This window comes from Neofelis nebulosa, chromosome 3 (assembly GCF_028018385.1).
Source record: "Neofelis nebulosa isolate mNeoNeb1 chromosome 3, mNeoNeb1.pri, whole genome shotgun sequence".
NCBI classification, from domain to species: domain Eukaryota; kingdom Metazoa; phylum Chordata; class Mammalia; order Carnivora; family Felidae; genus Neofelis; species Neofelis nebulosa.
In genome coordinates this window covers 70,566,954-70,591,452 of record NC_080784.1, presented here as the reverse complement: position 1 = coordinate 70,591,452, position 24,499 = coordinate 70,566,954, and the positions used below count along the sequence as shown (strand labels likewise).

Sequence of the window (24,499 nt, the reverse complement as noted above, 5' to 3'; positions counted from 1 at the left end):
ATCAGAAAATAATAGAAAGCTATAGTTCTTATAATATTCAATTCTCTACCTACTGAAACTATATAATTTTTAAAGCTCACAAAAACAAAAATATTTAAATTCTCATAAGTTTATTTTGGGATTATTTGTTATTCTTAAATCTTATTGCTAATAAATATACAATAGAAAAGTGGTTGAGTTGGTTGAGCATCTGACTCCGGCTCAGGTCATGATCTCACAGTCTGTGAGTTCAAGCCCCATGTCAGGCTCTGTGCTGACAGCTCAGAGCCTGAAGCCAGCTTTGGATTCTGTATCTCCCTCTCTCTCTCTGCCCCTCCCCCACACTTGCGCGCGCGCGCGCGCGCTCTCTCTGTCAAAAATAAACATTAAAAAATTAGAAGAAAAATATTTTTCTTAAAAATAATTTCTAGGGGCGCCTGGGTGGCGCAGTCGGTTAAGCGGCCGACTTCAGCCAGGTCACGATCTCGCGTCTGTGAGTTCGAGCCCCGCGTCGGGCTCTGTGCTGACAGCTCGGAGCCTGGAGCCTGTTTCCAATTCTGTGTCTCCCTCTCTCTCTGCCCCTCCCCCGTTCATGCTCTGTGTCTCTCTGTCCCAAAAATAAATAAAAAACATTGAAAAAAAAAAAAATTTAAAAATAATTTCTAAAAAAAAAGCAATAATCATGAAGACAAGATAGATAAAATGTAATACTACAAAATCGTGATCGTAACCTGTGTTTAAGGGTCTTAGAAATGCATGAATTTACAAAATAATCTGAAACAACTTTTTAGCATTAAAATATTTTCCAATAATTTTCTAGAAGCCATTTAGTTTCCTGTTTATTCAGTCTACTCACTCTTCCATTCTTCCACCTCTCCAAATAGGGTAACTTCTATTTAACTTATTCTGGTAAGTAATTACTGGCATACCACATAACTAGTTCCTACTAACTTCGAAGGAAGGTGCAATAGAAGCACTAAGTTAACTCAGATAGAAGTTATGGTTTTCTCTCTTGCAAAAATAACTTTGGTCCAAAACTCATGGCCTATGCTTCTAGGTCAAATGAATGCCTCTAAGTTAAACCAAAGTATTTTAAAATTTAAAAATAAATACCAGGAAGACTTCAACCTTTTTTTTTTTTTTTTTTTTTTTTTTTTTTACTATTTTCAGTTTAAGGGTTCCTAATGCATTTGGCTACTACCTAATCCCTCACAAAGCAATTACTGCCTGTTAGCAACTTAGATATTGATAAAATTGAAGGAAAACAACAAATGGGAAAGGGATATATGCAGCCAGAATACTCAAGTCCATGCATTTTACTGCTTACCTAAGTAATAAGTAAATTGATACTTGAATGCGATGGAGTGAACCACTCTAAGAGACTTCAAAAATACATTGAATTTTTAATAATGTATTTCCTTTTTTTTTCTTTTTAAGTTTATTTCCTGAGAGAAAGAGAGAGAGAATGAGTGGTGGAGGGACAGAGACAGAGGGAGAGGATCCCAAGCAGGTTCTGTGCTATCAGTGTGGAGCCTGACGTGGGGCTTGAACCCATAAACCATTATTAGATCATGACCTGAGCTGAAATCAAGAGTTGGATGTTTAATCATCTGAGCCACCCAGGCACCCCAATGTACTCCTCTTTTAAATAAAAATCTTTCACTAGAAAGAGAAATGAGAAAACTCATTTACTGTTTTAAATCCTTTTCTTATCTTTTCTTAAGACTTTTTAAAACAAAAGATTTTTTTAATGTTTTTTTTTATTTTTTTAATGTTTTTATTTATTTTAATGTTTATTTTTAAGAGAGAGAAAGAGCGTGAGCAGGGTAGGGGCTGAGAGAGACCGAGACAGAATCCAAAGTGGGCTCCAGGCTTTGAGCTATCAGCACAGAGCCTGACGTGGGGCTTGAACCCACAAACCATGAGATCATGACTTGAGCTGAATCCGGACACTTACCCAGCTGAGCCACCCAGGCGCCCCTTATCTATTTCTATGGTTTCAATTACTTTATATATACTGATGATTCCCACATTTTTGCCTTTAGCCTATTCTCTCTCCTAAATTAGTCACTTATGCATACAACTGCCCACTAAACATTGAGTATCTCTGGCTCTTTCATGTACATTATTATGTGATGGGGATTTAGAGTGGTGGGGGTCCAGAGCTGATGGCCATGAAAGAATTCTTGAGATGTCTTTGATGCAAAAAGGTGATTTTATTAAAGCACTGGGATAGGACTCCCGGGCAGAAAAAGATGCACTGGGGTTGTGAAGAGTGACTGATTATATGCTATGTAGTTTAGAGAGGTAAAGGCAAAAAGGGAGGCTTTCAAAAGGACTTTCATATGCTAAAGATACCAGAGGCCTTGCTATTGTCAAGCTTAGGTTGTTTTCCTTCTGGTAAGACATTAAGATAGCAGAGAGTTCCTGGAGAAATGTTACACGTACTCTGTATTTACCTCAAGAATTTGTCAATGGGCTGCAGATTATAAAGAAATTTAACTATGCATATCATTTCCTTCTTGTCTTTGTTCCCCACATCACTATGGAGGGGAGGGTGATGTTAGAGCTCCAGGAAACTGAGTCTATAGGTTTTTGGAGATTAAGCTATTTATAAGATTGCCTTTTTCCTATAATTTATGAAGTCTTTTTTTAAATATAATTGTCAAGTTAGCTAACAAATGGTATATACAGTGTACTCTTGGCTTTGGGAGTAGATTCCCATGATTCATTACTTACATATAACACCCAGTGCTCATCCCAATAAGTGTCCTCCTCGATGCCCATCACCCATTTTTCCCTCCCCACCGTCCCTCCATCAACCCTGCTTGTTCTCTGTATTTAAGTCTTTTATGGTTTGCCTCCCTCTGTTTGAAATTATTTTTCCCTTTCCCTTCCCCAATAGTCTTCTGTTAAGTTTCTTAAATTCCACGAGTGAAAATGTATCATTCTCTGACTTATTTCACTTAGCGTAATCCCCTCCAGTTCCATCCATGTTGTCGCAAATGGCAAGATTTCATTCTTTTTCATTGTCAAGTAGTATTCCATTATATATCTATATAATGTATATATTATATGTATACACATGTATACCATATATATGTGTATATATACACATATATGTATGTATGTGTGTGTATATATATGTGTGTATATATATACATGTATATATAAATAAAACATCTTTATCCATTCATCAGTTGATGGACATTTGAGCTTTTTCCATAATTTGGCTATTGTTGATAGCACTGCTATAAACATTGGGGTACACATGCCCCTATGAATCAGCACTCCTGTATCCTTTGGATAAATTCCTAATAGTGCTATTGCTAGGTTGTAGGGTAATTCTATTTTTATAAACTAATGGAAACTCATATCCTGCAGGACTATGATCTCCATCAGTTAACCATTTGTTTCCCCCTTTCCTTTGTTCTTGGGCAGCCAAGAGTGCCTTAGGAATGTCACACATATCCCACCAGGTGAGTAGGAGGGGTTGGGGCGGGGGATTATTATTCTTAGCTTGAGCTTTGCCCTCAGCTTGCCTTATGCTCCTTAATCATTATGGGCTCTGTCTTACTAAGACTCTGTACTGACACCTTATCTTATCAACAGCTTAATCTCCAAAAACCTATAGAGTCCTTTGAGACCCTGTTTTAGTGAATGGTACCAAAAGCCCAACCTAGAAATCCTAGAATCAGTCTTTGGCTCTTCCTTCTCCTTTATCCATCATATCAAATCACCTAGCCCTACCTTTATTCTACCTAAAAAACAACTCTTCAATCTATCCATTTAGCTTTATCCCAATTTCCAGTACCTTAGTTTGTGTGGACATCATGTATTGTTGCCGTATTTGCAATAACCTTCTAACAAGTTTCTATACCTCCAGTTGTAATTTGTTCAAGTGATTTTTAACCATATTTAGAGCTCTCAAAAAATTAATCTATGGGCTCTTGGGTGGCTCAGTCAGGTAAGTGCTGACTCTTGATTTCAACTCAGGTCATGCTTTCATGGTTTGTGGGTTCGGGCCCCGCATCGGGCTGTGTGCTGACAGTGCAGGGCCTGCTTGGGTTTCTGTCTCCCTCTCTCTCTCAAAAACAAACTTTTTGTTTGTTTTTATTTATTTATTTTGAGAGAGACCACACAAGCGAGGGAGGGGCAGAGAGAGAGAGAGAGAGAGAGAATACTAATTTTGGTGTAAGAGACCCACAGGCAAATTTCATCTCAGCTTACTTCCTATTCTGTCTCTATAGACAGAAATAACATCACTTTCCTCAAAAGTTAATATTAAATAATGCTTATAAAGCTCCTAGCATAGTGCCTAACTCAGAATTTTTGAAACACATTATTTGTAATACTAAAAATTTCATTACAGTGACTTTTACCCTCTTGAGGCCTTTTTTTTTTTTTTTTTTTTTTTTTTTTAAGAGAGAGAGCACAAACGGCAGAGGGGGCAAAGGGGGGGAGGGGGGGGAGGGAGAGAGAGAGAGAGAGAGAGAGAGAGAGAGAGAGAGAGAATATCCCAAGCAGGCCCTGTGCTGAGCAGGATCATGGGATCATGACCCAAGCTGAAATCAAGAGTCAGATACTCCAGCGACTGACTGAGCCACCGAGGCACCCCAGTCTCTTGAGGCTTTTAATTACATCAAAATACTGAGTTTTTCTCTAAGGTGTATATAGAACTGGTAATGAGCTACTTAGTTAAGAAAACAATTTCTTAAGTCTTTAAGTAAATGTTTATGTTTTGAGCTCTTCCCCAACCCCTGCCATGAAGCAGAGCAAAAAGAAATACAAAAAGGGATGCTTTTTTAAAAAGCCACTGTCAAAAATAAGATGAACTTCTCTGTGGGCCACACATGACAACAAAAACTGTCAACAGAGCTGAGCTGTGGGGATACCAGACTCCTGACACTAGCAGCTATGAGTTTTAGTGATGAGGAATGAACTGAAAGTGTCCACAGAAGCCTCCCCTCCTGAAATCAGGGAGGCTTCTGTGGACACCTAAGCTGACTGCAATTCAACAAAATTATAAATCAACTAAGATGGTTCTTCTTTTCTAACATAAAAACATGCATGGTGGGGAGAGGAAGTCACATACACAAAAATCAAAGTAGTACAGATCATACTTATGATACAGCTGTAACAGAAAAAGTTATAGGGGACTTAGCATAGGGCTAAGCAAATAAATCAGAATACAATATGGAGCTCAGAACCAAACACTTACATGGTAATTGAATGACAGATGTAGCATTTGAAATACTGATACTTGAAGGAACAGCAACAGACATACAAAAATAAACAAGATCCCAAAATCGCACCATAAGCAAAAGTTAATCAGACGAATAAACACCTCAACATTAAAAACAAAAATTTAACTTTTGGAAAGACATAAAGGAGAGTATCTTTATGACATTTCCTATACAAGCCCCAGAAAGCACTATTATGAAAAACTGGTAAGATTCCATTAAAATTAAAAGCCTTTAAGAAAACTCCACACTCAAATACAAAGATAAACCACAAGCTACAATAGATAGTTGAAACACGGAGAACAGGTCATTAGTTAGTATTCAATATATGGAACACCTACAAATTGATAAGGAAAAGACAAAACCTAATAGAAAAATGGACAAAGGTATGGCCTCAGAAATCACACACTGCATTTCTTCAATCTCCTAGTAGTTATTAAAGTCAGCACTATTCAACATGTGAGACTATACAAGGGCATGAATACCAGGAGGCTGACCATTGTGGCCATCTGGAGGCTAGCTACCACATACACAAAAAAGTATTTTGTAGTGCTTTGAAAACATACACATGTATTTTAAATATAAAAACACAAACTAGAATATACACCACCTCCAGGACAATGGTTACCTCTGGGGAGAGAAGGGGTGGGATCAAAGAGGTAGCAAAAGTTTCAAATGTATCTGACATTTACAAACATAGATCTGAAGAAAGTATAGCCAAATGCTAACATTTATTTATTTTTTTTAAATGTTTATTGATTCTCGAGAGAGAAAGCAAAAGCGGGGCAGGGGCAGAGAGAGAGAGGGACAGAAGAGCCAAAGATCTGTGCTGTCCACACAGAGCCCGATGCGGGGCTCAAATCCATGAACTGTGAGATCAAGACATGAGCTGAAGTCTGGATGCTTAACAGACTGAGCCACCCAGCTGCCCCAAATGCTAATATTTATTAAATCTGTATGGTAGGGATATATTCTTTAATCATTCACTTTTCCTGTTATGTTCGAAATATTTCAATAAAAAGTTTTAAAATAATGAACCCAAAGAAATGGAAATAAAATTTGCTGTGAACAAGTTTATTTTTATACATTTTAAAAATTGCAATTTTCGTGACATGTAAGAAAAATATTTTTCTAATATGAAAATAAGTATCTCTTTGGTATAGAAGCACACCATTTGTGTTATCTTTAACTAAAAAGAAAAAATTAAAAAAAAAAGGGGACCAAGAACTATGACCTAATATACTCAATGAAACTATTCTTTGCCCATCCGTCTGTCCCCTTTCATAACCCCACTGTGGGTCTTTAGAATACATATCTGTACACAACTCCATATCTACAAAGAACTAAGATGCATTATCAAAGATGTCTAGAAATTACGGAAAATTAGTTGGCTTAATTGTCGACACAAACCACCAAAGAGAGACAGAGAGAATATAAGATATGGAACAAGTAAAGTAGAACATTGTCAATAAAGTCAAATTATATGCAAGCAATCATATCATTTAAATTTGTTGGCTTAAAAACACAGTAATTTCTTTAGAATTATATTTAGAATTTAAATTATTATGTGCAAAGCTCAGAAAGTAATAGTACAGAGCCATAATTTTGACAAGGCACTTTAAAGAGAACAACCAAACATACAACAACATCAAAAAGAGTTCACCTGAGAAATAAACAAGGAAAAAATATAAACATTCTTTCTAGACAGGCTTTCATTTTCTGAAATAAAAGCTTTTTAGAAAGCATCATAAAGGATAACAAAATATTTATCATATATTTAAAAAAGTCCTCAAAGTTCAAATTCTCGTAAAAAAAAAAAAAAAAGAGATTGTATTCCTTCAAGTCAGTGAGGTTCTGAGTCAAATACTCTTTTAGAAAAACAATTACAATTTTCATGGTAAAAACAGGAACAAAAAAAAAAAACAGCTTTTAACTGTACTGTCAACTCTTTTATTCAACAAACATTTACTGATTGCTGTGTGACACAGTTGTTCTAGGTGCTGGAGATAAACAAGACACAATCATTAGTTCCAGGGACCTTGGCCTAGTGGCACTGGGCCAACATTGGTAGCTTTAAAGTTACCTCCCTAGGTCTGTAAAATAAAGCTCAACTTCAAACTCTGGCATTCTTGGCATCTTCTTGCAAATCAAATAGAATAATGATTTAACTATTTTTTTTCTGCCATTAAAACTATAGATAACAATATCTACTGATGAAATTAACTTCCATAAAAGATTCTATGAAGGTTTAGAGGACAGAAAGTATTTAAAGATAAATATTGCCAACATCAAATATAACATCAGTATTCTGCTTTCACAAAAGTGAAGGAAACCAAAAAAATTTCATTCTGAATACACAGAACTACTGGAGACTACCTTATACTTATGGTACACGTGCAAATATCATCAATGAGGAAGTATGAATTATTACACAGCCAAATCAGTTGTCAGGCTTCAAAGAATCATAACCTTCTTTCAAGAGGTCCCTCCATGTTTTAAGGAAACGTGCATTTTCTGTACATTTGAAGGCAAGCTCTTCCACTTGAGCTGATACTGCAGATGTGGCTTCAAGAAGTTTGGTTAATGAAAATGCTGCCTGAAATTTAAAAAAAAAAAAAAAAAAAAGGAAGAAAGAAAGAAAAGAAAAAAGAAACAACAGAAGTTTATTTTTAAGATTTTCATCTCATTTTATAAACAGTCTAAAAATAGCTTAAAACCTTGACTCCATTGCCTAAGTTATTTTCCTTAAAAGTAACAAAAAAATCTTCAAACGAAAATACCAGCTCTTTCAGGGAACCCAGGAAATTCTTTCATATGAAGTAAGCTTTGAGGAAATATGTCTGCTGGAAAGGCATCCATTATGCACCAAACATAACAAATCAGTATTTTTTTTTTAACTGAAAATACACTAGGGGTGCCTAGCTGTCTCAGTCCATAGAACATGAAACTCTTCATCTGGGGGTTGAGTTCAAGTCCCACTTTGGGTGTAGAGATTACTTAAAAAAAAAATCTTTAAAAGAAAAAAAAAAAAAGAAAGTAAAAAAAAAACAAAAAAACACTAGAATCTCATTTAACTCAACAAGAGGACTTGGATCCCTTGACACTAAGGACCAGAAGTATCTGAAGAAGGACTTACAGACTTACTTCATCATAAACAACTCACTAAAAAATAAAAAACTCACTGATATTTAGTAACAAGGGCAGTGCTCCACTAATTTTACCTGTGAACGCTATTTAAACCATGAAAATATAGGGGCGCCTGGTTGGCTCAGTCGGTTAAGCGTCCGACTTCAGCTCAGGTCACGATCTCACGGTCCTGTCCGTGAGTTCGAGCCCCGCGTCGGGCTCTGTGCTGACCGCTCAGAGCCTGGAGCCTGCTTCCGATTCTGTGTCTCCCTCTCTCTCTGCCCCTCCCCCATTCATGCTCTGTCTCTCTCTGTCTCAAAAATAAATAAACATTAAAAATAAATAAATAAACCATGAAAATATATAGAACAAAGAACAGATACTCTGAGCTGACATATATGAACAAAATCAAAATGAACAAAATCAAGCATACAGAAATGTTTTCTTCACCTATAATATAGAATAACACTGTTCCTACACTAACACATCAGCAGTCCAGTCTACATATTCTCTTGAAACCAGTCTTGTTCAGCAAAAACAGTTCTGTTCACCATTTTAGTCATCTTTAAACAAGCAAACAAATACTTGTTAAGATAATCGAGTTCATTATCCAGTTTCCAGTCTGCACAACAAGGTCTATTCCACAAAGTTCTCCCAGGAGGATCACACCCTACATACCTCATTCACTTGACCCATCCAAGAGTCTTTTTATACTGACACTCCGGTGATGGGTGAGTAGGTGGGTGTGCGCGCCACTGGGAATTCGCAATTCAACAGAAACCATACTACGCATTCTAGCAATCATAGGGAGGGGTTTTTGACCTAACCTTTAATGAAACCCAATCTAGACTACAAGCGCAGTTAAGTAATCCCTCCAAACTGGGTCCAGCGCACAGCAAGCCTAAAACAGACAATAATAGCATTGCCAGCTGGCTCTGGCAGGTGGCCAACTAGAGCAGCGGGATCTTAAGTCCCAAGGAAAGAAATCACAGCCTGATTCTAAGCACCAGCAGGCAACAAGGAGAGCACAGACACCGCCTGCACAAGTCGGCGCAGTAGAGCAGAACGGTTTCAGGTTACAGAGTGTGATTGAAACCAGAAGGCGAGACTAAAAGAAAATAGGGGTGGGGCGGTGGAGGGATAACCCCTTATTCCTCAACACTAAATCTAAAGGCGGAATCCTCATAGATGGGGGACAAAGGGCCTTGGGTCGCCAGTTTACTCAACCCATCCCCCAGCCCATACTCTGAAAGGGCAGAAGCGCGAGACGCGCCGGACTGGGTGCGCGGACTCCTGGTCCCTTTCTCCCTTGCACCGCCACGGTCTGTCTTCCAAAAAGGGCTGAGTGGGGACCTGTCTACCAACACTTACGTCTCCGATCTGCAGCTCCACTTCCTCCAGGGGGTCCACTGTTCGGCTGCTGCTTCTGCTTGGAACTGGCCAGCCCAAACTCACTGGGACGCCGGGGGAAGATGTTGACGAGGCATCTGAAGACGAGGGAGACGAAGGAGGTGGCGGGGGCGGCGAAGAAATCCGCACGTCCTCAGGGTTTGCCATTGAGCGAGGCTGGGACTGCAGAATCCGACCTTAGCAGCCGAACCGACACCAACAGTCTTTCAAACTGCTCGCGCCCAACGCCCAGAAGCCCCGCCTCCTCCCGGCCGCAATCCCGCCCAGTATACTAGTGGGTCTCTAGCCAAATCCGCGGATACCAGTCATTTTTTCGGGACAGCCAATCAAATGTCAGTTAATTCACCTTGGGTAGCTCAACGCTCTTGCGCAAACTTCCAGTCAGGCTCAGAAGACGCTTGAGCAGAGGACTACAACTCCCAGAATGCCGTATGCATCGCGCCGCCTCCCACTGCTTTTGATGCGAGCGCGTTACACTACCGGATCTGTGGGTCTCCCTCACAAGCCCCCGGAGGCCTCACCACGCCTTGGTGAGACGCAAAACTCAGAACCAATCCTCAGCCTAAAGCCGGGGGCGGGCTGGGACTTAGAGTCTCTTTCCTTTTCCTCTTTCGGAACGTGACCCGGAAGTCTCTGCTGGCCATAGCGTCCATGCGTGGCGCCGGCGCAGAGCGAGAAAGAGGCGGGAACACGGTGAAGCCACAGTGTTGGGCCGAACTCTAGGCAAACTTCAGCGGAGGTGTTGGTCCTTCTTGGCAGGTGATGGCGCCCCCCGCGGCCTAGAGGTCCAGCGCCCGCGGCGAGCCACAGACAGCCCTTCCGTTGTGTCCCACCGACAGTCCTGGGAACAGTGAATATGTTGGTGCCGCTAGCCAAGCTGTCCTGCCCGGGTGAGAGAGAACTCCGGGCGGGGATAAATGGAGGAAGGTCGAGGAGTCGGGGCGAAAAGGACAGGGCCACACCTGCGGGGGGGGGGGGGGGGGAGGGGGGTGCGGCTGGACACCTACCTCTCTCCTCCGGCTCTCCTGGCGTTCACTGGTTAAACTAGGACGAAGGCCACGCTGTCTGCGCCTGGTAATGGACCCTAAATTCCTCCCCATTGAGTTGCCCCAATTGGAAGAATTAACAACTAGGTTAAAGGTCGTGGGCTGAGGAACCTTGTCAACATGACTCTCCGGTGGACTCCTGAACCGAATATTCCCAAATCCTGGTCCTAAAACTCTTATCCCATAGCTCAGGTGTTATATGTTGCATTGTTTTAAATGGATAAAATAATATTTGCAGTTTTTCTTCTTGGTCGTGTACTGACTTTCGTCTTTGCACCCATCCTAGTCCATTCTTAAGAATTTGAAGTCCGATCTGTCACATGATTAACATCCATGTGCTGCCCCAAGTCACCAGATTACATCTGGAGCCAGAAATTTTTCTACATTGTCTAAAATTAACTTTAGAGGCTTACCGTGTTATGGGTGCTCCTAGAACCATCATGATGATTTGTGAAAATACCTCATTACCTTCCCTTTCTCTTAAGTAAAAATAATAATAATAATAAATAATGCAGTTGAATGGTCTTTGGTTTCACTTAAAAACAAAAAAAGTTTAAAAATTCAAAAAACTTCACTGCAGAATCTTGAATTTTTTCACAGTTGTCTTGATTTTTTTATCTTTTATTTAATTTTTGGTTATGGAATAAACAAGTATACATACTGCAGATTCACGGATGTTCTTATTATGTACATTTTATGAAAGTAGAATTTTGTCAAATTTGGCTACCATATGTTAAATTAGAATTTTGTTTAAAGTTCCTGTTACTCATACATGTATTACTACACCTAATGTGTAGATATGCTTTATGTTTTGTGGAATATCAAAGTAGTCAGATGCTATCTACCCTACTGCCTAATTTAGCTGAAACCATTCTTGGGCCAAGCCTTAACCAAATTCCACCACAATCAGCATTTCCATTTTCCATGGATACTTAAATCATTGCCATTTTCATAGCTCAGTGTTAGCACTACTGGCAACAAAGAGATGGACACAAATGTGTTGGCAGTGATGTTATGAGTTCAATGGACTTTTTGACCTTCTCTACCAAAATTCAGCCAAGTTGCCTAATGGTTCAGATGTTTAAAGTGGAGTACCAGATTTGTTTTCAGAAAAAGAGTAAAGGTCATGACTTTTTAATTTTTGTCCCCTGGGGAAAATCAAACTACCCAATTCCAGATATTCTCAAGAAAACCACTGGCTATGTAAGCAATAGAATTAGTTTTGTCTGATACCAGGTCATCAGTTTGCAGCAGCAAATGGTAACTTCTATACACTAAACTACAATTCATCACAAAACAAAGATTTTTAATATCTTTTAACAATACAAATAATTATTTAATAAATATTCTTTTGAATAATGATAATGCTCTATTTGAACTGAACTCTAGAACTGAATTCTCCTGTAATATCTTTATTTATGTATTTTAGATACTTTTTTTTCAAGATTTAGGATATGTGAAAAGTTATCTAATAATTAAAACATTATTCCCAATATTAAAATTTTTAGTATGCCTCTGTAAGTAGAGAAAATTAGTTTCCTTGCCACTCTTTTTAAGATTATCAAAAACATTTTTTTTATATTTATTTTAGAGAGAGAGCACGTGCGCAAGTGGAAGAAGGGCAGAGAGAGAGAGGGGGACACAGAATCTGAAATAGACTTCAGGCTCCAAGCTGTCAGAACAGAGCCCATCTCGGGGCTTGAACCCACATCCATGAGATCATGACCTGAGCTAAGGTCAGATGCTTACCCGACTGAGCCACCTAGGTGCCCCAAGATATTTTTTAGTGTTTAAAAGTCCTTAGAGTTCAGCCACTATACATCTCTTTCCTTCCTGTTTCCCACAATCTTTACTTATTGATTTTCTGAGGCCAGATTTTTGCTTTAAAAAAATATTTTATTGGGGCACCTGGGTGGCTCAGTCGGTTAAGTGGCCGACTTTGGCTCAGGTCATGATCTCGCGGTTCGTGAGTTCAAGCCCCGCGTCAGGCTCTGTGGTGATGGCTCAGAGCCTGGAGCCTGCTTCCGATTCTGTGTCTCCCTCTCTCTGACCCTCCCCCATTCATGCTCTGTCTCTCTCTGTCTCAAAAATAAATAAACGTTAAAAAAAAAAAAATTTTTTTTAAATAAAAAAATATTTTATTGGAAAGAATAAATCATAAAAATATGCTAGTTCTGCAATTAGGTACTAAAAAATAATTAGACTATGCCAGGCAATTATCTCTCCATGTAATTAGAAAAGAAAGGAAAAAAAAAATCTTGTTTTCATCACAGCACAGTTTCCATTCACAAATCATTCCAAATCCGATCATAGTCTCAGAGCTTGACTGATGTTGGAAGGATTGAGACTGAGCTTGAGTGGGACCATCTGAATTCCTATTTATCTACTGTAAATGGGGATGAGCTGCCCCACAATTTTTATAAGGTCATGAAGGATAAGATGTATTAAAATTGAAAATTCTTGTTTTTTAATTTTTAAGTTGATTTACTTTGAGAGAGGGAGAGCACATGAGTGCGCAGGCACGCACAAGCAGGGGAGAGCAGAGAAAGAGATAATCCCAAGCATCAGGCTCTGCGCTATCAGCACAGAGCCCGAGCCCGGGCTCAGTCCCATGAACCCTAATCATGACCTAAGCCGAGATCAAGTAGGATGCTTAACTGACTGAGTCACCCAGGCACCCCTAAAATTGAAAATTTTGAACTGTTCAGTATGTCTATTAAAATGTAAATTTTATTGTATATTTCAAATCCATGTAAAAGTCTTTGTTGATCTTTACTAATTATTTGTTATAGCCCATATTTAGAAACTTATTTTTGGGATGTCTAGCTGACTCAGTCAGTAGAGCATGTGACTCTTTATATCGGGAGTGTGAGTTCGAGCCCTACATTGGGTGTAGAGTTTACTTAAAAATAAAATCTTAAAAGAAAAAGAAACTTGTTCATTTGCAGATAGATGCTTCCTTATAAGAGACAAGTTAAAAACTAGGAAAGGCCTCATTATTATTGTTATTGCTGTATAACCCAAGTTACTTTTTGGAAATTAAACCACAGATTTGCAGGTTCCTGCAAATTACAGTGAAAATTGTAACTAGGAAGATATCTACTTAGTTATCAAATATGTATTAGCCCCTTGCTTTTTGTAAGAGTTATACTAGATCATATATCATAGTATTTCCAAGGCAAAGACTGACCATAAACTTTAGAGCTGATGGGGTGAGCAGAGTTAGAATAACATGCTGAATGTTTCGTTGCTGTTAATGAATTCAAACACAATGTAAACAGACTCCAAAACCTATGCACTTAACCACTGCTTTTTTCCATGTTGCCCTTTTCTATTTGTTTTGTTTTTAATTAATAAACTTAGTTTTGGGGGGCAGTTTTAGGTTTAAAGAAAAGTTGAGCAGAAAATACACAGAGTTTCCATATAACTTTCCCCCATTCCCCATTAACATCTGGTATTGGTGGTACATTTGTTACAATTGGTGAACCAATTTTGATACATTGTTATTAGAGTTCATTCTTTGTATTGTACATTTTATGTGCATTTGACAATGTGTAATGACATGTATCCACCATTAGTTACATTATTGTATAGAATAGTTTACCCCCAGATCCCCTGTGTTCCACATTTTCATCTCTTCTTCTCTCTTCCAGAACCCATGGCAACCACTGATTTTTTTGTAATGTCTCTATAATTTAATCTATAGAATGTCACGTAGTTGAAATCATGCAGTATATAGAATGGCATTTTCAGATTGCCTTCTTTTAATATGCATTTAAGTTTCCTCCATGTCTTTTCATGTCTAATAGTTCATTTCTTTTTAGTGCTAAATAATATTCTATTGTTTGGATGCACCCCAGTGTATCTGTTTATCCATTCACCTATTCAAGGACATCTTCCAAGTTTTGACAATTATGAATAACGCTGCTATACATTCATGTGAAGGGCTTTGTTTTTAATATTGGCCATTTTCTTTCTTTTATTTTATTGTGATAAGAACTCCTAACATGGCATAGACCCTCTTGACAAATGTTTAAATGTATGTTATTGTTGACTATAGGTACAGTGTTGAACATCAGATCTCTAGAGCTCTCATCTTGCTTGACTGCAGGTTTTTGTGTGGACATTAATTTTCAACTCATTTGGGTAAATAGCAACGGGTGCAATTGCTGGATCATTTGTTAAGAGCATGTTGAGCTTTGTAAGAAATGCCATACTATCTCCCGAAGTGGCTGTACCACTTTGCATTCCCACTAGCAATGGATGAGAGATCCTTTTGCCCCACATCTCTGTTAGAAAAAAAATTTCCAGTGTTTTTCTCATAATCTTTATTGTGTGTGGTTGTGAATATTCTTTTTTTAATAATAGTTTTATTGAGATATGTCACATACCATACAATCACACCATCTAAAATACACAGCTCAATGGCTTTTAATATAAACACACAGTTGTGCAGCCCTCACCACAGTCTATTTCAGAACATTTTCATCACCTTAAAAAGAAACCTCACACCATTAGCAGTCACTCTTCAACCTCTCCAGCCCTAGGCAACAACTAATCTATTTTCTGTCTCTATAAATTACTCTAGTCTGGATATTTCATATACATGGGATTCTATAATACGTGATCTTTCCCTGCTGGCTTCTTTCATTTAGCAATATGTTTTCAAAGTGTACCATATTGTAGCATATATCACTACTTTATTTCTTTTTGTTGCTGAATAATATTCCATTGTATGAATATATCACCTTTTTTTTAATTTTTTTTTTTTTTCAACGTTTTTATTTTTGGACAGAGAGAGACACAGCATGAACGGGGGAGGGGCAGAGAGAGAGGGAGACACAGAATCGGAAACAGGCTCCAGGCTCCGAGCCATCAGCCCAGAGCCTGACGCGGGGCTCGAACTCACGGACCGCGAGATCGTGACCTGGCTGAAGTCGGACGCTTAACCGACTGCGCCACCCAGGCGCCCCTGAATATATCACCTTTTATCCATTCACAGACATTTGGATTTTCTCTATAATTTAGCTGTTATAAATTATGCATCTGTGAAGATTCATGTACAAGCTCTTGTGTGTTTTCATTTGTCTTAGGTATATACCTAGGGGAGAGCTACATAGAAATTCTATGCTTAAGGTTTTGAGGAACTGGGAGACTGTTTTCCAAAGTGGCTGCACCATTTCACATTCCCACCAGTTGTGTATGAGGGTTCCAGTTTTTCCACATCCTCATCAACATTTGTTATTACCCTCTTACTGCTTATAGCCCTCCTGGTGGATATAAAGTGTTATCTCATTGTGGTTTTGATTTGTATTTCCCTGATGGTTAATGATGTTGAGAATCTTTTTATGTGCTTATTGGCCATTTATATATCTCCTTTGGAGAAATGTCTATTCAGATCCTTTGTCTCTTTTTTAATCTGGTTGTCTTTTTATTATTAGAGGTGAGTTTATTATATATGCTTGATACAAGTCCCTTATGAGATATATGATTTGCAAATATTTTCTCCCATTCCATGAGTTATCTTTTCACTTTCTTGATGGCATCCCTTGAAGATAAAAGGTTTTTATTTTGTTGAAGTATAGTTTACCTATTTTCTCTTTTGTTGCTTGTGTTTTTGGTATCATAGCAAAGAAACCTTTGTCTAATCCAGGGTCACAAAGATTTATACCCATGTTTAAAAAAAAATTATAGTATTAGCTCTCACATTTGGGTCTTTGAAGCTTTTTGCGTTAACTTTTGTATCACCATAATCTTAATCTTTTAACTTTGTATTTTTAAATAATTTTACACTTACAGAAGCATTGTAAAGATGACACAGAGTTCCCATATACCCTTTGCCCAGCTTAACTCCTTACATAAGCATAGTATAATTATCAAAACTAAGAAATTGATACTGATGTAATACTATTAACTAAACTACTGACTCTATTTGCATTTTATTATTCTGTTCCAGGATCCAATCCAGGACACCATGTTGCTTTTAGTTGTCATGTCTCCTTAGTCTACCTCAATGTGATAGTTCCTCTGTCTTTTCATGTCTTTCATACTTTTGATATGTACTAGCCAGGCATTTTGTAGAATGTTCCTCAATCTGAATTTGTCTGATTTCTCATAATTACACTAAGGTTATAGATTTTGGGGGAAGTATGACACATAGGTGAAGAGCTTTTCTTATCATATCAGGGAGTATGTTTTACCAACATATCTTATTGCCAGTAATGTTAAACTTGATCATTTGGTTAAAGGGTCTGCTATATTTCTCCACTGTAAAAGTAATATTTTTCCCTTTCATGCTCTACTTGTGGGAAGCTAGTAACTAATTGCAACCTACACTCAGAAGCAGAGAAACAAATAATCTGTGGATGTATCACCATAATCTTTTATACTTTGACTTTTTCTGTTAAAATTATAGGCCAAGTGGAATTCATTTTGATAGGAAGAAAAAGGTACACTTTTTTCCCAAATGACTGTCTCCCTATCTTTGATGATTTAGTGAGTAACCATCTCTTCTCCCTGATTAGAAATGGGATCTTTATCAGACATCAAATCCTGAACTCTTTATTCTTTTCCTTTGATTATTCTATCCCTTCTCCTATAACAGACTTTTAATTATTATAGCTACAAATACAAGTTTTTATACTTTTCAGGGCTATTCCCAAGGGAGGATTCTCTGTCCCTTTTTTTTTTTTTTTTATAATGGGAAAAATTATGAAGAAGAGTACCGGAGAAGAGAGACTGAAATTGAAGATACAGGTCAAAGGGAAGGCCTCAGATGGAGGGATGTCCCTACAAATATGGGAGGGATAAGCCTCATCATCCAGGTGGAAGGATTAATCTAAGTGAAGGGAAATGACATCTATTATAACCTAAGAGAATGAACAAAGAGTAGATACAAATACAGATTACATTAGAAGTTGTTGCCAAGGAAATAGGAAAGTTCCCACCTAATTGCTTCTATCTTTCTATGATGTTTGGTGTGTTAGAGTATCTGCTTCAGATAAGGGAGGGAGGAGGTAGAGTTGAAGATTTTAGGACAACAGAGGTTTAAAGAAAATTATTGCAGATAAATCTTTGCACACTTCTGTTTATTTCTATTTTCTTACTTAAAGTATAGGTACATTTTTGAGGCGCTCTGAAGATACTGCCATATGGGAGAGTTAATTTTTTAAAAGGCTGACCATAAAACCTAGTTTGCCTGCATTGTCCCAGCATAATTAGTACTGCCCCTTGTTACTTTCACAAGTATCCAGTTGATAAATTATGTGGTCATCCTATTTATAGGTTAGGCTTGATACGAGCTATATTGAAAAATTAGTTTATTAGATACTTCTAAAATATTATAGTTTGAAAACATTGCTTTAATGAGGAGAAGCTAACTGAATTGTTCACCTGGGGCACCTGGGTGCCTCAGTCAGTTAAGCACCCAACTTTGGCTTAGGCTCAGGTCATGATCTCACAGTTCATGTATTCAAGCCCCACGTTGGGCTCTCGGCTGACAGCTCAGAGCCTGGAGCCTGCTTCCAATTCTGTGTCTCCCTCTCTCTCTGCCCCAACCCCACTTGCGCTGTGTCTCTCTCTGTCTCTCAAAAATAAACAAACGTTAAGAAGAAAATTTTAATTGTTCATCTAGGGAATAGTATAGTGTGTTTCAGTATGTGCACAACTAATGGCTCAACAACATAGACCTAACTATTAACTGAATGTGGTATTGATATGGTCAGAATGTGAACACAGATTTCCAAATATAAGACATCATATAGAATCATACAATTTTGGATCAAAAAGTTAGCTTAATCACCTCATGCCAGTCAGAGTGGCTAAAATGAACAAATCAGGAGACTATAGATGCTGGAGAGGATGTGGAGAAACGGGAACCCTCTTGCACGGTTGGTGGGAATGCAAATTGGTGCAGCCGCTCTGGAAAGCAGTGTGGAGGTTCCTCAAAAAAATTAAAAATAAATCTACCCTATGACCCAGCAATAGCACTGCTAGGAATTTACGCAAGGGATACAGGAGTACTGATGCATAGGGGCACTTGTACCCCAATGTTTATAGCAGCACTTTCAACAATAGCCAAATTATGGAAAGAGCCTAAATGTCTATCAACTGATGAGTGGATAAAGAAATGGTGGTTTATATACACAATGGAATACTACTTGGCAATGAGAAAGAATGAAATCTGCCCTTTTGTAGCAACGTGGATGGAACTGGAGAGTATTATGCTAAGTGAAATAAATCATACAGAGAAAGACAGATACCATATGTTTTCACTCTTATGTGGATCCTGAGAAACTTAACAGAAGACCATGGGGGAGGGGAAGGAAAAAAAAAAAAAAAGGGAGGGAGCCAAAGCATAAGAGACTCTTAAAAACTGAGAATAAACTGAGGGTTGATGGGGGGGGGGGGGGTGGGGAGGGACAGGAAAGTGGGTGATGGGCATTGAGGAGGGCACCTGTTGGGATGAGCACTAGGTGTTGTATGGAAACAAATTTGACAATAAATTTCATTAAAAAATAAATAAATAAAAATCATCATCTAGTGACCCTTTCGTTTTTTGGATGAGGAAACTGAAATCTAGAGAGGTTAAGTGATTTGTTTGAGGTTTTAGGGCTAATTAATAGAAAATTAAACAGAAACCAGATCTGATTCCCAATCTTAGAATTTTTTTCTCTTAAAAAATGTTTTCAGCCTATTCCTGAGGAAAGCTAATTGAAAAAGAAATAATAATGTTCATAATTTTCATGCAGCATATCAGTGCTTTCATGCCTTAAAAATTAAGAAAAATTATCTACCTCTGTGTGGTACAAGATGGTCTTCAACTTCTGTTGTACCTCGAATTACTACCCACTATACTATTTATCCCCGGGATAAAGACAAGCGATGGGAAGGTAAGTAATAATTTCTGTAGAAGAGTCAAGGCTTTTCTAAATACTTTGTATCATTTTGTGGAGAGAAATATTTTTCATGATAGTATAAAATCATCTAATAATATTTCATAGCTTTACCAACACTATCACATATTGATATTGAGATAAGCAAATATCTGCTAAGTTTATAGTAGTAAATCCCAAAGCCGAAAGTTGGCTTCTAGAACCTAAAGTAAGATCTACACTGGAAAAGAACCTAACAGAACGTCCAATTAATATAATAATATACTTAGTATAATTTTCATGCAAAGCAGAGGGGCAAATTCTATAAGTAATGCTTAGCTTAGTATAGTATTTGTAACCCAGTATGTGATTTTTATCAGATCCTGTTCATCGCAGAATTTTCATGTATTTTTTTAAACATTTTTTTCCTTCCAGGAGTGAACATGGAGAGGTTTGCGGAAGAAGCAGATGTGGTTATCGTTGGCGCAGGCCCCGCAGGACTCTCTGCAGCAGTCCGTCTAAAGCAGCTGGCTACTAAACATGAAAAGGACATCCGTGTGTGTCTCGTAGAGAAAGCTGCTCAAATAGGAGCTCATACTCTCTCAGGGGCCTGCCTGGATCCACGTGCTTTTGAAGAATTATTCCCAGACTGGAAGGAGAAGGGAGTATGAAAAATTGGTTTTTATACAAAGCATAATCTTTATTCTATCTCTATTTCCAAATTATAGAATATGGAAAACCCTTTTCACATAATTCTACCTGTTAGAGGATTATTATAGATAGGTATTTTTTTAACTTAAAAAGAATGAAAAAAATTGAGTCCTGTCAGATTTTGAGGGTATTTCCTAACTTGTTCCATAGGTGTTTATATCATTGTTCTTATTAAAGCTTTCTGTCAATTTCCTGGAACAGTGCAATATGTAAAGCCAAAGAGGATAGTCTAACCAAATGGTCTAAAGAAAGAAATTAATATGGCCTCTCATAACCTAAGCAGAAAGGGCACTGGTATGATACGTAGAGAACTGTGTTAGTTTTACTGCTTTCATAATTTGTAGGACCTTGGTTAAAATCTTACACTTTACATGTGTTAGTTTTTTCTTCTATAAGATGGGTTATGTTATATCTGCCAACATTAGAATATTCACTACCTGTGAATATACTTTGTAAAGGTCAAAAATTATATGATTTCTGTATTATTTCTGTATGGAGTAAATTGAATTCCAAAAATTTCATCTATGTTTTTCTTTCTAAAACACCAAGCTCAGGGCACTGGGGAGACTCACTCAGTCAGTTAAGTGTCTGACTTGGGCTCAGGATGGTGAGTTCAAGCCCCACATCGGCCTGCTATCTGCGCAAAGCCCACTTTGGATCCTCTGTTTCCCTCACTGTCTGCCCGTCCCTTGGTCTCGCACACTCTCCTGATCTCGCACGCTCTCCTGATCTCTCTCTCAAAAATAAATAAACACTAAAGAAAAGACTTTAAAATAAAAGACCAAGCTCCTTTAAACTAGTAATACTTTAGTTATACCTAATTAACTTTCTTTTTACAATATTGTATCAAAAATAGATCTCATTGAATTGCTATAGTATCAATTATATTAGAAAAAGATTTTCTAAGCCCAACTGAGCAGATACAATCCATTACATACATGTTAATTGTCTGTATCCAAAGGAAAAATAAAACTTCTCTTCTGTTTTCATCAAGCAGGAAGTTACAACTTGGAGCAAGCACCTAGGCTAACCTCCCACAGAGAGAGGGAGACAGGAAGCCATGTCCAAGATGTCTCCAAACCCCCCCACAACAAAGACATTTCTGGGATGTAAAACTGGCTTATTTAGGTTCTAAAAAGATTCCTAAACATCTCAAAGAGACAAAGAGGATTTATAGTTCCAAGTTTTCTAAAGGAAATGATGAAAGAAAAGTGAGGAAAGTAGTTCACTTTCCCTTTGACAGTTTTTTTTTTATTATTTCTATTTATCATTACAAATATGAACTAAAAGTTTCCTTCTTTTTCCTTCTTTTGTTTTCAGGCTCCACTTAACACTCCCGTAACAGAAGACAGATTTGGAATTTTAACGGAGAAATACAGAATTCCAGTGCCAATTCTTCCAGGTAAGGTATGACAAATATTTGTAGTATCTTAGAATTCCATACGTGGAAGGAACTACATTTCATCTGGTGAAATCCCTTCCTCTTACAGATGAGAAAACTGAGGCCCAGAGATTTGAAGGACTTACCCAAAGTTATATAGCTAACTTGTAGTAAAACAAGAATAGAACCTGGTTCTTCGTCTTTATACTAGAACAATTGAGATAGCCTTGTAAGCCACTCAGAATTTTAATTTAGTGTTGTAATGTTTTTAATTTAGTGATTAGAATTTTTGCCAAAATTGTAGAAAATAAATGAAATTATGACCATTAGATAATGTGTATATTTACACACAAATTATACATTGATTAGAATTTTTTAAATGTTTTATTTATTTTTTGGAAGAGAGAGCACAAGTGGGGAAGGGGCAGAGAGAGAGGGGGACAGAGGACCCGAAGCAGGCTCTGTGCTGACAGAAGCAAGCCCAATATGGGGCTCAAACTCACCAACCATGAGATCATGACCTGAGCCGAAGTCGGCCACTCAACTAACTGAGCCACCCAGGCACCCCTATGTTGATTAGAATTTTTAAGTTAAGTATTTATGTATTTTATTTAGATATTTTATTGATAAAATGTCAGACTGATAAGCATATATTTGTAGGTCTTCCAATGAATAATCATGGCAATTACATTGTCCGCTTGGGACATTTAGTAAGCTGGATGGGAGAACAAGCAGAAGCCCTTGGTGTTGAAGTATACCCTGGTTATGCTGCTGCTGAGGTTTGTACAGCTTTATTTTGGTTTTAATATTTATAAGAATCTCTTTTCTTTTGAATATAAACCAAGGATAGTACAAATGTAAAGAAATAGATATTTTAGAAAAGCCATGGAATTTCAGAATTGTAAGATTAGAAGGAATCGTGAAAAGATCTAATCCAAAGAGTACTTGAATTCCTTATTTTGTACCTTCATCAAATGATTGTCTAATTTACAATTGAACACCATCAGGAGTGAAATAATCTCTCTCTGATGTTTGGATTGTTAATAATACTCTCTTATATTGACTAGAAATATATCTTCTGTTTCACACCATGTAGAACAAATCTGTGCCCTCTTCCAAGGACAGTTTTCCAATTATAATTATGCCCTCCTCTCTTCTTCCTCACTTTCACTCTGATGTTTTTTCTTTCTTAGGTTAAATATTCTCAGTTCTTTCAACCATAATGTTACATAGTTTGAGTTCCTTCAGTATTCCTCAGCGCCCTGAGATTCTTCCCTTTTTATCCTCTTTATAAAGCGGCACCCCAAATGAAAAAACTGCTTCAAGAGAAGAGCTGTTGCCTTCTTCATTCTGGAATCTGTTCTGTTTCTCTCAAAATAACTCTTTTGGCAAACGTACCATACTATTGATTCTCACTGAGTGTTATTGGGGAAATGATTAAAACTAAAATCCCTTCCTGGGGCTCCTGTGTAGCTTAGTTGGTTAAGCCTCTGACTCTTGATTTCTGCTCCAGTCATGATCTCAAAGTTCGTGAGTTCGAGCCCCACGTCAGGCTCTGCGATCACAGTACAGAGCCTGCCTGGGATTCTCTCTCTCCCCCTCTCTCTGCTCCTTCCCTACTCACGCTCTCTATCTCTCAAAATAAATAAAAATAGATAGATAGATAGATAAATAGATAGATAAAATAAAATCTCCTACAAACCCAGAAAAATCTGTATAAGTTATAAAAAAAAGTTTTATTATTTAATGAGCATTAAACCAAGACTGCAATGCATGTCACAGGCAGTCTGCTAGGGAGATTGCCAAAACAGAAAGAAATATCATTCTCTCACATAGCCACACAGATACAATCCATTACATATAGTTTAAGTGTCTTTATCCAGAGGAAAAATAAAATTTCTTGTATCTTTTTGACAAGCAGGAAGTTATAACTTAGAACCAAGCACCTAGCCCAGACTCCCACAGAGACAGGGAAATAGGACACCATTCTCCATGGCGTTCACATTTCAAATATGTCTCCATATTTGGAGAAACACATTTCTAAGATGCAGATCTGGCAGGAGTCTTAAATAAGACTTTTAAAAACATTCCTATATCTCAGAGAGACATAGAAAGGGTTTACAGCTAAGTTTTCTAAAGGAAAGAATTGGAAGAATCGGCAGGAGGGGGAGGGGAGTTCTTTTGTTTTCGGCCTCAGGGAAAATTGAAAAAAAAATTTTTTTAAGTTTTTTTATTCAGAGAGAGAAAACGAGCTGGGGAGGGGCAGAGAGAGAAGGGGACAGAGGATCCAAAGCCAGCTCTGTGCTGACAGCAGAGAGCCTGATGCAGGGCTTGAATTCACGAGCGAAGCTGTGAGATTATGACCTGAGCCAAAGTCAGACACTTAACTGACTGAGCCACCCAAGTGCCCCTCAAAAATTTTTTAAATTTGTTTTTACCCTTACAATATGTAAGTCAAATAAAACATGTAAGTCCCTGTATTATACTTGGTGCTATACTAATTTTTGTTTTCCCAGCTCATATATATGCATTTTGGTTTTTAGACCCAAATGTGGGGTTTTGCATTTTCTTGATTAAGATATTCTTGACTGGGATCAGTGTAAAAGTCACACTTTGTAGAATCTATGATTTTTACTTTTTGTGAACAGACACACACATATACACATAGTCTCTTACACTTTTCTTCTTTTCCTCAGTCCGTTAAAGATCATCATCAATAGATTAATGATC

The 24,499-nt window shown here is 37.8% G+C and overlaps 2 protein-coding genes across 4 annotated transcripts in view; one reads left to right on the top strand and one right to left on the bottom strand.

The window, feature by feature from the left end:
* The window catches only part of C3H4orf46 (chromosome 3 C4orf46 homolog), an 86,767-nt gene extending 76,462 nt beyond the window's left edge, over positions 1 to 10,305 (bottom strand). For 2 of the 3 annotated variants that reach the window (XM_058721043.1, XM_058721042.1), the window contains exons 1-2: positions 9,720 to 10,305; positions 7,692 to 7,818 (exon numbers count right to left, since the gene is read on the bottom strand). In XM_058721043.1, coding sequence (XP_058577026.1) covers positions 7,692 to 7,818; positions 9,720 to 9,905 — 313 coding nt within the window. In that variant the 5' untranslated portion in view covers positions 9,906 to 10,305. Of the gene's footprint in view, positions 1 to 6,280; positions 7,819 to 9,719 lie in introns of those variants that run through there. The other variant, XM_058721044.1, reaches the window with a different exon arrangement.
* A 157-nt stretch (positions 10,306 to 10,462) lies between these two features.
* Positions 10,463 to 24,499, top strand: part of ETFDH (electron transfer flavoprotein dehydrogenase) — a 32,494-nt gene continuing 18,457 nt past the window's right edge. Inside the window, exons 1-5 of the mRNA XM_058721039.1 lie at positions 10,463 to 10,648; positions 19,555 to 19,695; positions 20,113 to 20,342; positions 21,709 to 21,790; positions 22,430 to 22,548. Coding sequence (XP_058577022.1) covers positions 10,615 to 10,648; positions 19,555 to 19,695; positions 20,113 to 20,342; positions 21,709 to 21,790; positions 22,430 to 22,548 — 606 coding nt within the window. The 5' untranslated portion in view covers positions 10,463 to 10,614. The remainder of the gene's footprint in view (positions 10,649 to 19,554; positions 19,696 to 20,112; positions 20,343 to 21,708; positions 21,791 to 22,429; positions 22,549 to 24,499) is intronic.